Source organism: Phoca vitulina, unplaced genomic scaffold (assembly GCF_004348235.1).
Source record: "Phoca vitulina isolate PV1807 unplaced genomic scaffold, GSC_HSeal_1.0 scaffold67, whole genome shotgun sequence".
In the NCBI taxonomy this organism is placed as follows: domain Eukaryota; kingdom Metazoa; phylum Chordata; class Mammalia; order Carnivora; family Phocidae; genus Phoca; species Phoca vitulina.
The window spans coordinates 13,282,728-13,294,530 of record NW_022589770.1 but is presented as its reverse complement, the minus strand read 5'-3'; the positions used below and the strand labels follow the sequence as shown (position 1 = coordinate 13,294,530).

The 11,803-nt window shown below is 40.5% G+C and overlaps 1 protein-coding gene across 1 annotated transcript; it reads left to right on the top strand.

The window, feature by feature from the left end:
- Positions 1–1,814: 1,814 nt before the first annotated feature.
- Positions 1,815–2,165, top strand: LOC116624456 (developmental pluripotency-associated 5 protein-like). Its single transcript, XM_032392411.1, has one exon. It carries the CDS (start codon positions 1,815–1,817, stop codon positions 2,163–2,165), a length of 351 nt encoding a protein of 116 aa, XP_032248302.1.
- The last annotated feature ends 9,638 nt before the right edge of the window (positions 2,166–11,803 follow it).

Sequence of the window (11,803 nt, the reverse complement as noted above, 5' to 3'; positions counted from 1 at the left end):
GGGGAGGGATTACCAAAGCCGAGAGGTGGGTATTGTCATTCTAATTGTACAAGTAAGGAGTTTATATAGACTTAGAGACTTTATATATAGACTTAGAGACTTTATATAAACTTTCAAAGTCATACAAGTAATATTGAGCTAAAATGCAAACTCAGGTCTGTCGGACTCCATGCTTTTTTGACTGTATCATGCTTCTCTCAAGGAGACAATCCACTGTGCATGTGAACTTTCCAACAGGCAGATCGCCTGTGTGCTGTACATTGTACGCTTTGCACTGTATTTGAAGAATTAGGCCTTCCCATTTTATTTCCCCTACTGGGGAAATCCTGCTTCTCAGGATGATATGAAAACCACCTTCACTTTTAGTTATTTCACTTGTTTTGTCCTCCCCAAATTATAGAAACACTAGTGCTTTCAATAGAGATTTCAGACTTGGGCACCTCTCCTCTTCACCATTTCAAGCAACAGATATCCCTATTTTGTCAAAGAGCTAGTGAGACATACAAGAGCATGTACTCCTGAATCTGTCACTGTCTTAGTAAGGCACATTCTTTCTGAACCACTTTTTTTTTTCTCCTGTGACATGGGATGATTTTGCCTGCCTTAGAGGGCTGTTCTGAATGAAGATTAAATGCGAATGAGATTAGCTCAGAGTCTGGCATACAGAAGAAGCTAAAAAATGTTTATTTTCTTTTGCTCAAATGAAGACCATTGCTTTTTTATTTCTAAAAGTCCCTAGAGCCCTCCCTTATCATTCCTACATATCATACATACACACACACCACTTTCATGTGTTCTCCAGGCAAACATCTCAATATTATATGGTAGTGCTTGCAAGTTGCAGTTGGCATTAATAAGTTAAAATTTTCCTCCACAGTGGGGCACCTGGGTGGCTCAGTCGTTAAGCGTCTGCCTTCGGCTTGGGTCATGATCCCAGGGTCCTGGGATCGAGGCCCACATCGGGCTCCCTGCTCGGCGGGAAGCCTGCTTCTCCCTTTCCCACTCTCCCTGCTTGTGTTCCCTCTCTAGCTGTCTCTCTCTCTCTCTGTTAAATGAATAAAATCTTTAGAAAAAAACAATTTTTCCTCCACAGTGAAGAACAAGAGAATATGAATTAAAATTGCATTGTATATTGCTAAATTTTTTCCTGACTCCTATTTAGAACCTGCTTGCATGCCCACATACGCATGCACATACTGCCCCTTTACATTCTATGCTCCTTCTTCCTTTTCAGATGTCCTCACTGTACATGTTTTTCACTGTTGGATGTACTTCTGCTGGAATCAGAAATAGTGAAAGTGTCCACTCTGCAGTGGTGCAGGAATGCACGTATTGGGTGGCATTGTCAAACACTCATAAAAAAATGAGAAAAATGCTTCCACTGTCTCATGGGCTAGCCAAATGGGAACATGGCAGGGTGGTGACAAAGGAAAAAAATATTGTTGCTTTCTCCAGAAGAATGGAGATGGGTAGCAATGGGTGACTCTTTCTTTTCCTAGAGACTGAATTGAGTATGTCATCTGTCTCAGAAAGAAAATGAAAACAAATCCCTCTGAGCTTTACTGCTCTTCATGGGGAAAGGGTACTAAACTCCCTCACTTTTCACTAGACCCTTTCCAGAGGTTTCTCTTCTTGCTGAAATAATCTCTTTCTGAAGCCAGTTCTAAAATTCAAGCCTTTGTTTTACCTTTTTTTTTTTTTTTTTTTTTCCCTAGGCATTATTTCATCAGTTCTACGTGCCCCTGGCTTGAAAGCATCTGGTAGGACTCAGGCCTAGCTTAGGTTGGAGCGTGGTTAGTTTTGAGGCAGTCCAGATGGGGACGCTACCAGAACGAAAAGATATTCCACTATGGGTGAAAGCTCCTGAAGACTTGAAAGATCCCGAGGTGTTGCAGGTCCAGACGCAGCTCTTGGAAGCTATGTTTGGCCCAGCTGGATCTCAAATCCCGTACATCGAGCAAGTGAGCAAAGTCATGCTTGAGCTAAAAGTTCTGGAATCCTCGGACCTCATGGAGATCGTGGTTTATGGCTCTTACTTGTATAAGCTCAGAGCCAGGTGGATGCTCCAGTCCATGGCTGAATGGCACCGCCAGCGACAGGAACGAGGGATGCTCAAACTTGAGGATGCCATGAAAGCCCTGGAGCTAAGAACTTGGATGAAGTGAAGCCAGTTTGCAACCAAAGTACCTGGATTAGGATTTAAAGAGTAAACGGTCTCCAGAGTTGGAATGGATGTGGTCTGGTTGAAATTCTGCTCCAGCCTGACAAGGAAAAACCAGCTGATTTTTGGGTCTCCACCTTTGTCTCTGAGTCCTAATGTGGCTCCCCCCCCGCCCCAGGTTTGCTAATTAAAATAAAATTTTAAATAAATAAATAATAATTAAAAAAAAGCGTCTGGTAATGCCAGCCAGATTCTGTGTGTGTGAGTGAGGTGCTCACCTGACAACAGAAGACAGCCCAAATAATTCCTGTCTCATGATATTCACACCCTTGTGCAGTTGTCTCCCACAGCGTGCTGTGGTTGAACTTTGTATCCAACAGAGTATGGCAGAGTAATGGTATATTATTTCTGATACTAGATTATAAGAGATGCTACGGTTTCCATTTTGGCCACACTCATTCTCTCTTGGATCATTTGCTCTGGGGGGAAGCCAGCTGCCATGTTTTGAGGATCCTCCAGAAGCTCTGTGGAGAAGCCCGTGTGGTGAGGAACTGAGGCCTCCAGCCAACAGCCATGAGTCTGCCTTCTTGACACTGTATCTTTCAGCCCCAGTCAAGCCTTCAGATGACTTCAGCAGCCCCTGCTGGTAGCTTCACAGTAATCTCATGAGAGACCCTCAACCAGAATCATCCAGGTAAGCCAATTCCAGATTCCTACTCTCAGAAACTATGAGAAAATAAATGTTTGTTGTTTGAAACCACTGTCAAAAACCGAGAAAGATCTGAGATCTTACCCTTTTTGTAAGCTAACAAATGAGTCTACCACAGTTTTATGGATACTAGTAGAAGTCATTGGACTCCTGAGTAAGAGACAAAAGACTTGCATATTTATAGCAAAGCAGTCAGTGTGAGCACATGTTTGCACTGGTTCCTCTTGCTCCCTAAGTCCTACGGGGGGTGAGGCAGTGATAGGCATGTAGATACTGCACACACAGTGGGTTTGCCTCATAGCTGAGGGACCCTCAGCTTAGAAAACCCCAACCTTTTATACGAGGGCTACAAGAAAATCTGCTCAAACTTTGCCCTGGAGAGCTATGTTATTTTTATTATATTGGACAGCAGACAATTCTGGCCTCTGGCCCAGGGGGATACACAGTCTCCACCTTCCAAGGTTGTTTGCTATACAAATATCCTGGAAAAGAAAATCTGGGCCAAAAGCTGTCAGTGCTTCTGCTCACAAGAAACACAAGGGGCCTGATGGAGACTTGTCTGCCAACAGCCACAGAATTTTGGAATAATTTTCCATGCAGCAGTAGATAACTAATGCAGTGGGGACACCTGTGTCTGAACCTCACCTGTCAGAGCCACTGCACTGATGGCATGTGTGGTGGGGTTGTGTCTGTGACAGATAATGCGTGCACCTATTTAGTAACAGGTGAAGGTGCAAGGAAGGTACAAGGTGCTGGTGTGGAAGGTGACAGAGTGAGAAGAGGAAAGAGAGATGTAGGGAAGCGGTCAACAGATGGAATTGACTAGATTTGACATGCTTAGCTTCCTCTAGAAACAAAGGTTTAGGGCGCCTGGGTGGCTCAGTTGGTTGAGCGACTGCCTTCGGCTCATGTCATGATCCTGGAGTCCCGGGATCGAGTCCCGCATCGGGCTCCCTGTTGAACAGGGAGCCTGCTTCTCCCTCTGACCCTCCCCCCTCTCATGCTCTCTCTATGTCATTCTCTCTCTCAAATAAATAAATAAAATCTTTAAAAAAAAAAAAAAGAAACAAAGGTTTACCTAGGGAATAGTTAGATTTGTTGAAAGAGAGAATTCATTACTTAGCATCTTGCTCTGTTAAAAAAAATCTCTTTTCATCTTTACTAGTAAACTGCCCTTTTGCAAAGCACAGTGATGTTTTTCGTGGTTATTTTTCACACTTTTCTTCTCTAGTGAAGGAAAATGAGGTACAGTTAATGTTGAGCCAATCCATAGAGAATCAAACTTAGATAATTCTCTTTGAAAGGTATAAGAAAGAAATTACTTAAAAGATTATTTTTTTGTTCATTTGTTTTATTCTGTGAAAATGAGGGATCAAATAAGATATCTTAGGTTTTCTGCCATTAGGCAATATCTTCATTTTCCTCATGAAATCAGAGGAGACACACCCTTAGTCTCAGACCCAACACCGTGAGGCCCCGGGGATATGAAGGCCTGCTCAGCATCTTGCTCACAGCATCTTGTGAGTGGTTTTAATTTGAAATGATATTTGGTCTTATGTTTCATTCAGTTTTAGGAATATAAAGTTTTAAGAATAGTAAATGATATCCTTGGATTATCCAAACGTGTGAATGAGCTTCCACTGGCCCATAAGAAAGAGGACCTAAGATACTCAATAGATGTTATTACTCCAGGCTTCTCCCAGGGACCCACTGATTGGACAGGGCCAAGGGATGATTTATTAGTCCTGCAATACATAATTCTATAGCTAGTTGTGCAGATTTTCATCAGGATCGCTCTATACAGGTACCCAGGGCAAGTTATACACTTGATTATCACTTGGAAATTTAAAAGTATAGGTTAAATGCCAGTTCTTTAATCTAATTGAAGTCTTAGTTTCTTCATCTTTTTTTTTTTTTTTAAAGATTTTATTTATTTATTTGAGAGAGAGAGAGACACAGCGAGAGAGGGAACACAAGCAGGGGGAGTGGGAGAGGAAGAAGCAGGCTTCCCTTGGAGCAGGGAGCCTGATGCGGGGCTCGATCCCAGGACCCTGGGATCATGACCTGAGCCGAAGGCAGACGCTTAATGACTGAGCCACCCAGGTGCCCCAGTTTCTTCATCTTTTACATGAGAACTGCAATACTTATCTCTCAATGCTGTTGTGAAGTTTAAAAGTGCTACTCTAGATAAAGGGTTTATTATTGTGTTTGGCTTATAATAAATGCTCAATAAATTAAGGCTGGTATTATTAATCTAAAGATATTGAAAATGCCCCACCATGGGTTACATCATGTCATTCCAAATGCAGTACAGTCCTCTTAGATGACAGCTCTCTCTATCATGTCCTGCTTGATTATATTACAGGTCAGTTCATAGTTCCCATTTGTACAGAAGTCTCATTTATATGATGTTAGCTATGTGCTTCCCTTCCCTGGCATATGGTAAAAATCTCTCAGTAAGTGTTGGCTTTTTGATACTAGCAAAATAATAAATCCCACCCACTGACCAAACTTAGCAAAGCCTGGCTATTCTTAAAGCATATTGATTTTAACTTTTTCTTAAACAGGAAGGCTGTTTACAGAAAATTTCCCTAGAGACTAGATTTCTAATAAGTTCAACCTGTTTTGTGTCTAAACCCCACAAACTTGGTCCAAGAGGAGGCCAGGACTGTGCGTTATCCTGTAGGTGTGAGGAGGAATGTAGTACCCAGAGCCTCTGCCCTTTTGCTAAGGTCTTCCCAGGGGCCCTAGCAGTGTGGCCAGAGGCATCATCACTCACACACACTATTCCTAGGGGTTGTCACAGTCTGGAGAAAATCATGTTGCAGTTCTGGCAATGAGAGCAGGCCTTCATATCCCCAGGGCCTCACGGTGTTGGGTCCGAGACTAAGGGTGTGGCAGATGCTGTGCCCCAGCCACATTGTCTTGGCACCTACCATTTCAAAGCATGCCTATCCTATGGCTTCTGCTGCTGGGACCTGCACATCTTTGCTTAGGGCTCTCTCTGGCTGTGAGATCCCTGTCAGTCCAAGTCTGGGGCAGACTGTAAGTATGGAAGGAGTTAGCCCTTAGGACTCAGGACTTGATGAATAAATGCTAAGCTCCTTTGCCCCTCAGGTGGGAAAACTCCAAGATATCTTCTGCATTGTCTTCCAAAATTTCCCAATGTGAGTGAGGCCCCACTTGCCCATAGTGGTGCCATGCTTGGTAATATTCTCTTTATCTGCTTCCTTCTCTCTCCTCTTTCACTTCTCTATTCTCTTTACAGTGTTTGCTAGGATCATCTCCCAGAAAAGCTCAAATCCTTGTCTCAGAGGAACCCAGCCTAAAAAAAGAATCTCCTCACATTGCTTCATATTCTCCATTAGCAATTATAACTTGCCATGTAGGTGCTCATTCTCCAGAATCCCCCTTCTCTGTATCTCACAGGAAGGAGGGAAAGAAAGAGGGGATGTGACATCCTAACCACCCACTATATGGGTGGTTTTAAATCCTTCATCTCATTTATATCTCATCTCAGTGCTATGATGTAGTATTTCCATTTACAGGTAATGAAACTGAGGCCAGAGGATTAAGTATTTTGAGGTAATACAGTTTCTAGATGGAAGAGATAAGACTTGATCCCAGGTTTTCTGACTTTTTGTCTAAAATGTTCTTGTTTCCCATTTATTTCTAAAGCTAAGAACTGGTCAGAGGAGGAATAATGTATCTTTCTGCATTCTGTGTTATACATTTTTAAAAGAAGCATAAATCATATCAGATCACTCCAAAGGTTTCATATAGCAAGTAGAATAAAATCTAACTCCATCTGATGGCCTGTGCAGTCCTGCACGATCTGGCTGCTACTTTAGATCTCTGTAGGGCTACCCCCTTGTCAGCATTCTAGTCTTTTGTGAATGTGATTTCCTTAGAGAAGTCCCTGACCATCGTAGCCACCTGCTTCCTGCTCCCCTGTCCTGGACTTGCCCCAGGCATTCTCTATCCTTTTTTTTTTTTTAATTATATTTAATGCACTTATTTCCTTCTTGCTTGTTTCCTAACCTTACTGGCATGTAAGCTGATCAAGGGCAGGGACCTCTTGTCTTGTTCATTACCATTTCCCTGGGGCCTAGAACAGTGCCTAGCACAATTTTTGTCCATTGAATTCATAAATAAATGAAGGTAAGGCAGTAAAGAAGGAAAATTCTGACCATGTATGAGAAAGGACCTTAAAACAAATTTTGTCAAAAACTAAGATTTATTTACCCAGCTCTTTGTAATCAGTGGAATTAATATAACTTGAAAGCAAATGCATCTTGCTGACATTTTGGAACCTGTATGCATGCATTAATACCAATCAATTTAAGTGTGTGTTTCACAGCATGCCATTCGGGTGAGAAATGCTGGAAAGAGAGAAGGTGGACAGCTTTTTAGCTTCCTTTTTTTCTGGCACATTTAACATCATTCCAGTAAACTTAGCTCTGGGTTTAATTAAAGATTGTTTGCGGTGTGGAGTACGGGTATGGAGAAAGTCTTAATCTTTTACATGTGGGCTTTACTTAAAAAAAACAAAGGTATTATAGTGATTAAAAGGCCCACAATTTAAGTCTTCTGAAATATAGGTTTTTTTTGGCTTTCTTATCCCTTTTATTTTGGATATTTGTAGCTTTGATCAATGAGCTTTTTAGGGGAAGTGAGAGGTAGAAAATGATATGCCTGTGCTCATGTATTTATTTCAATAACATTGCTTGCTTTTCCTGATTATGAGATTTATCTATATTTATTAAAATATTTTGAAAGTAAATGTAAAGAAGAAAGTAAAAATTATCTGTAAGTCTTTTCAACGACTGCTAACATTTTGATGTGCTTCATGCCAGTTGTTTTTCTAGGATTGTGGATATCTATGTGTACTATAGTTCTTTAATTCTAAGATACACTGTTATAAAATGCAATTTGGTTTAGTTACTGTATTTCAAGACAAATAATGATACCTTTCTTTTTTACTTAAAAATTGGCAATTACATACCATTTTCTTCTCACAAAATTGAGACCAAGTTTCCTTCTCATTTTGAGTCTAAAGTTAATTTAAAATCACTTTTGGCCAACCATAACTGTACAGATTATCCCTATTATGTGCTGCTTCCCATTTTATGTGCTTCAAATGTTGACCCCTATGACATCTTTATCTACAGTCTAATGTCAAAATACATTAAAAAATAATGGGATTTTATCTGCATTTCCTATTTGGTTAAACTTATAATTTTTTCTTTATTGAATTACACATCACAAGTTTCTCTTGAAATTCAGCCAGAAGCTTTTACTGATGGATTTTCAGTGCCCAAATAATAGTCCTTCATAATGCAGGAATCAGTCACACCAAATTCTCCCAGCTTTAAAGATTGCATGATATATTTGGAGAGACTGGGCACTGTTCCCATATGCATTGCAAGAAATGACAAGTATGTCACAATTTATTTGGCAGCTTATAAGTTCTTTTTGATATAAATTATTAAATGCATCCTAATTTTAAAAATATCAAGCTGTGAAAAAACATGCACGATAGAATCAAAGATGTATGGTATATGTGTAACAATATGAGTGTCTTTATTCCAGCATGGTGGTTTTCAACTCTGCTGTACATTAGAATCATACGGATATTAAAAATAAATCTATGCCAAAATCACACCGTCAGACTTTCCAGAGAGGCCCAGGGAGTAATATTTATTTAAAAAGCCACACACACAAAATGACACTTCTCAGAAATTCTAAGGAGTAGCCAGGATTGAGACCACCATTTTAATAGCTGATAGACCAAGATTATTCTTAGGGTAGGAACTGTCCTTATTTGGGAAAGAACTGGGATAGGAGGCAGGACCCAGAAAGGACTGTTGTCCAGCTTGCATGGAAAATGGTAAAATTTATTTTATTATTCTTGAAGGAGGAGAGGTAGAGAGAAGGGAAGGTGAGGAAAGATGGGCCCATGAAATGTGCAGCTCGGTGATCTAACAGGCAAATAGCCAGTGGGCTGGCTAAAAATAATTTTTTAAAAATGGTAATACTTCATGATCAATTTGGAATGGTTTGCATATTGTTAAATGAACTTCTCCATCTTCCAAATGCTTAATTCTATTATACTCTTAAATGCTTTGTGTGATTTTTTTTTCCCCATTGGTGGAAATTTAAGAAGGATCTAAGCTAAAAACTTAAACTCTGGGTTGATGTAGGACAGAACAGAGTAGGATTCTGGAGTTGAGGTGACTGAATATATCACCCTTCAGGAAATCTTAGAAGGGATTTTGCTTTTTCATAGGGCATGGAATTAGTTGTTTAAGCCAATTTAGTTCAATATGTAAATCCAGGGAATCTTCACTTGGTATGCAATTCAATACACACAAACATGCCTCGATATCTCTGTATTCATATTTTAAAATAAATTGGACCATACTGCATACCCAGTTTTGTATCCTGATTTCTTCACGTAATATAATGCCATAAACATTTCCCGTATCATTAATTATTCTGAGAGAATTTGAATTTTAATTAATACTCCATCTTATAATCATACTATGATTTATTTAAACGTTATCTTACGAGATATAGTGTAGGATGATGTAAGAACTAAGATTCTGCAGCGAGATTCTGTGTCCTCACTCTACCGGCTGTGTTTTGGGCAAGCATCCCCGCATTACTACCTCCATTGCTGACACAATATTATCCTTCACAAAAGGTTTCGTAGTTTCAACGGCTAAAAATTGTGCGCAATTGTTTTAAATTTGTTTCTTTGATAATTAGTGAGTTTGAACCCCACTTCACCCACTATTAGCGTTTTACCAATTTATTCTCAGATCCATTTTTCCAGATTAAAATGTTAATTTGATGGATATATGTTCATGTTGCTCTGTTGACAATGAAAAGTTATGAATCATTGGAGAGAAAGCAGATCTGCCTCAAAGAAATGATACTGGTTTGTCAAATAAATTACATACCTACTTCTCTGAGAGCAAGTATTCCAAAGTTACTCACAAGTGGGATCAAACCCACCTGAAGATATCTTGATGAAAAATCTAGCCAAGAATAAAGTAGGGAAATACAAATACATGTGAGAAGAAAAGCAGAAAACCAGTGAGCCGCCAGTTGCTCAGAGGGTCATATTAGGATCTTATTAGGGAGTGAATAACTGAGCATCATCAGCTTCATATTAGTGATGAGCACAGCACGGGAGGTGCTGGGTACCCAACCTGCCAGACAATTTGGCCAAGTTTACTAGGCTGTGTGTGGAAACCATGGAAAATAGCTTATACTCAGTCTAATGGCTGCTTCTCAGCAGATCATTTCATTAACAAAATCGTCATAACAATTATAATTGATGTATTTTTGAGTGGAGGAGGGGAGAGTTTATTAAAAAGAGAAGGTTATGCTCCTCACTTTCACTCTTTAAAAGAAAAGCAAGATGATATTTTCTAAGTGCTTTGAAAGGTCCTTTATAGAGAAGGTTTGCTGATCCCTGGCCATCCCAAGATAGCTGTACTCCTGTCAGGCTGCAGAATATTCCTGTGGCTCTCTTCCATCTCTCTGTCCATGAGGCACCTGTTCACCCACAACATGTCTGAAGAGATGTCCTGATGAGAAAGGGTCACATTTGGTGCATCTGTGAGCCTGAGAATGAGAAAAGGTTGAGAGGAAAACGGGAATTTACAGCTACATTTAGGTGAGAGGGAGCGATGGAGGAGGGCAATCTGAGGATGGGGAATTTATGAGAGGTTAGAAGAAAAATCCTCTCTGACTTAGCTGGCCAGGCAGCCAGGGCTGTGAGCTAAAGGAGGAAAAGATTGTGAATGGATTTTCAGTTCAAAAGGGAGGGCTGAGGCAGAATGGGAAGCTTTTTAAAGAGGAGGTGGATGGTCCCAGAGAGACCTAGATACCATTTGACTCTGTGAAAGATACTTGGAGAATATAGATTATACTTAAAAATAGCCAAGCTGTACAGGTCAGGCTTCGGCTCAGGGGAGAGGAAAGAGAAGGGCATGGCAGAGATCAACAGCCTTGGAAACAGATGCTTTCCTGCCAGCCAGAAGGCATGATCAGAGAATAAGAAATAAGGAGCTGCAACGGGTGCAACTTCTGAAAGGGAAGAAACCACAGCATCCAGCAAGAAGTCTGGAGATGGGGGTTGCGGCTGTGCACTCTTGGGGTTTAGCAAAAATAATTAATTTTTATTTTGAAATCTCTCAAATCCACAGGAAAGATCCCTTCCTTTCTGTTTATACACTCTCACTTTTGACAAAGTATCCAAAAGAAGGTTGCAGCCATTACAGGTTACCCCTAAATATATCAGCATGTACCTCCCAAGTACAGGGCCAGTTTCTATGAAACCACAGCCCTATCACTGCACCTGAGGAAAAAACATTAATTCAATACCATTATCAACAGAGTGCAAGCTTTTCCCCAGCAGAGTTCCCCAGCTGTCCCTAAAAGGTCTTTTGTAGTTCTTTCTCCCCATCCCCTAAAAGCCAGGATCCAATCGAGGTTCACCAGAGCATTTGGCAGTACTGTCCTTTTTAGTCTACCCCAGTCTAGGAGGGTTCATTACCTTCCTCCGGTTTGTTGTTGTTGTTGCTTTGCTTGTTTCTTAAAGCCAGGCTTCTTGAGGTATAATTTACATAATTATCAAGATATTTTACAAGTTTACTCCTTGTGGTGTACAGCTCTATGAGTTTTGACGAACACGTACAATTATGTTACTACCACCACAGTCTAGATAAAGAATGGTTTCATGCCCCTCCAAAATTCCTTCCTGTCCTTTCGCTGTCAACCCCTCCCCTCCCTGAGTCCCCAACAACGATTCATCTGTTTTTTTTGGTCCTATCATTTTGCCTTTGCCAGAATTGTGACCATCTTAGCTCTCCTTTGTAAAGACTCATTTTTTTTCTTTTGTAATTAATAAGTGAGTTGGA

What these genes read in the sequence shown, in the direction of transcription:
- LOC116624456 (XM_032392411.1), top strand. Translation starts at nt 1,815, where the DNA reads ATGGGGACGCTACCAGAACGAAAAGATATTCCACTATGGGTGAAAGCT.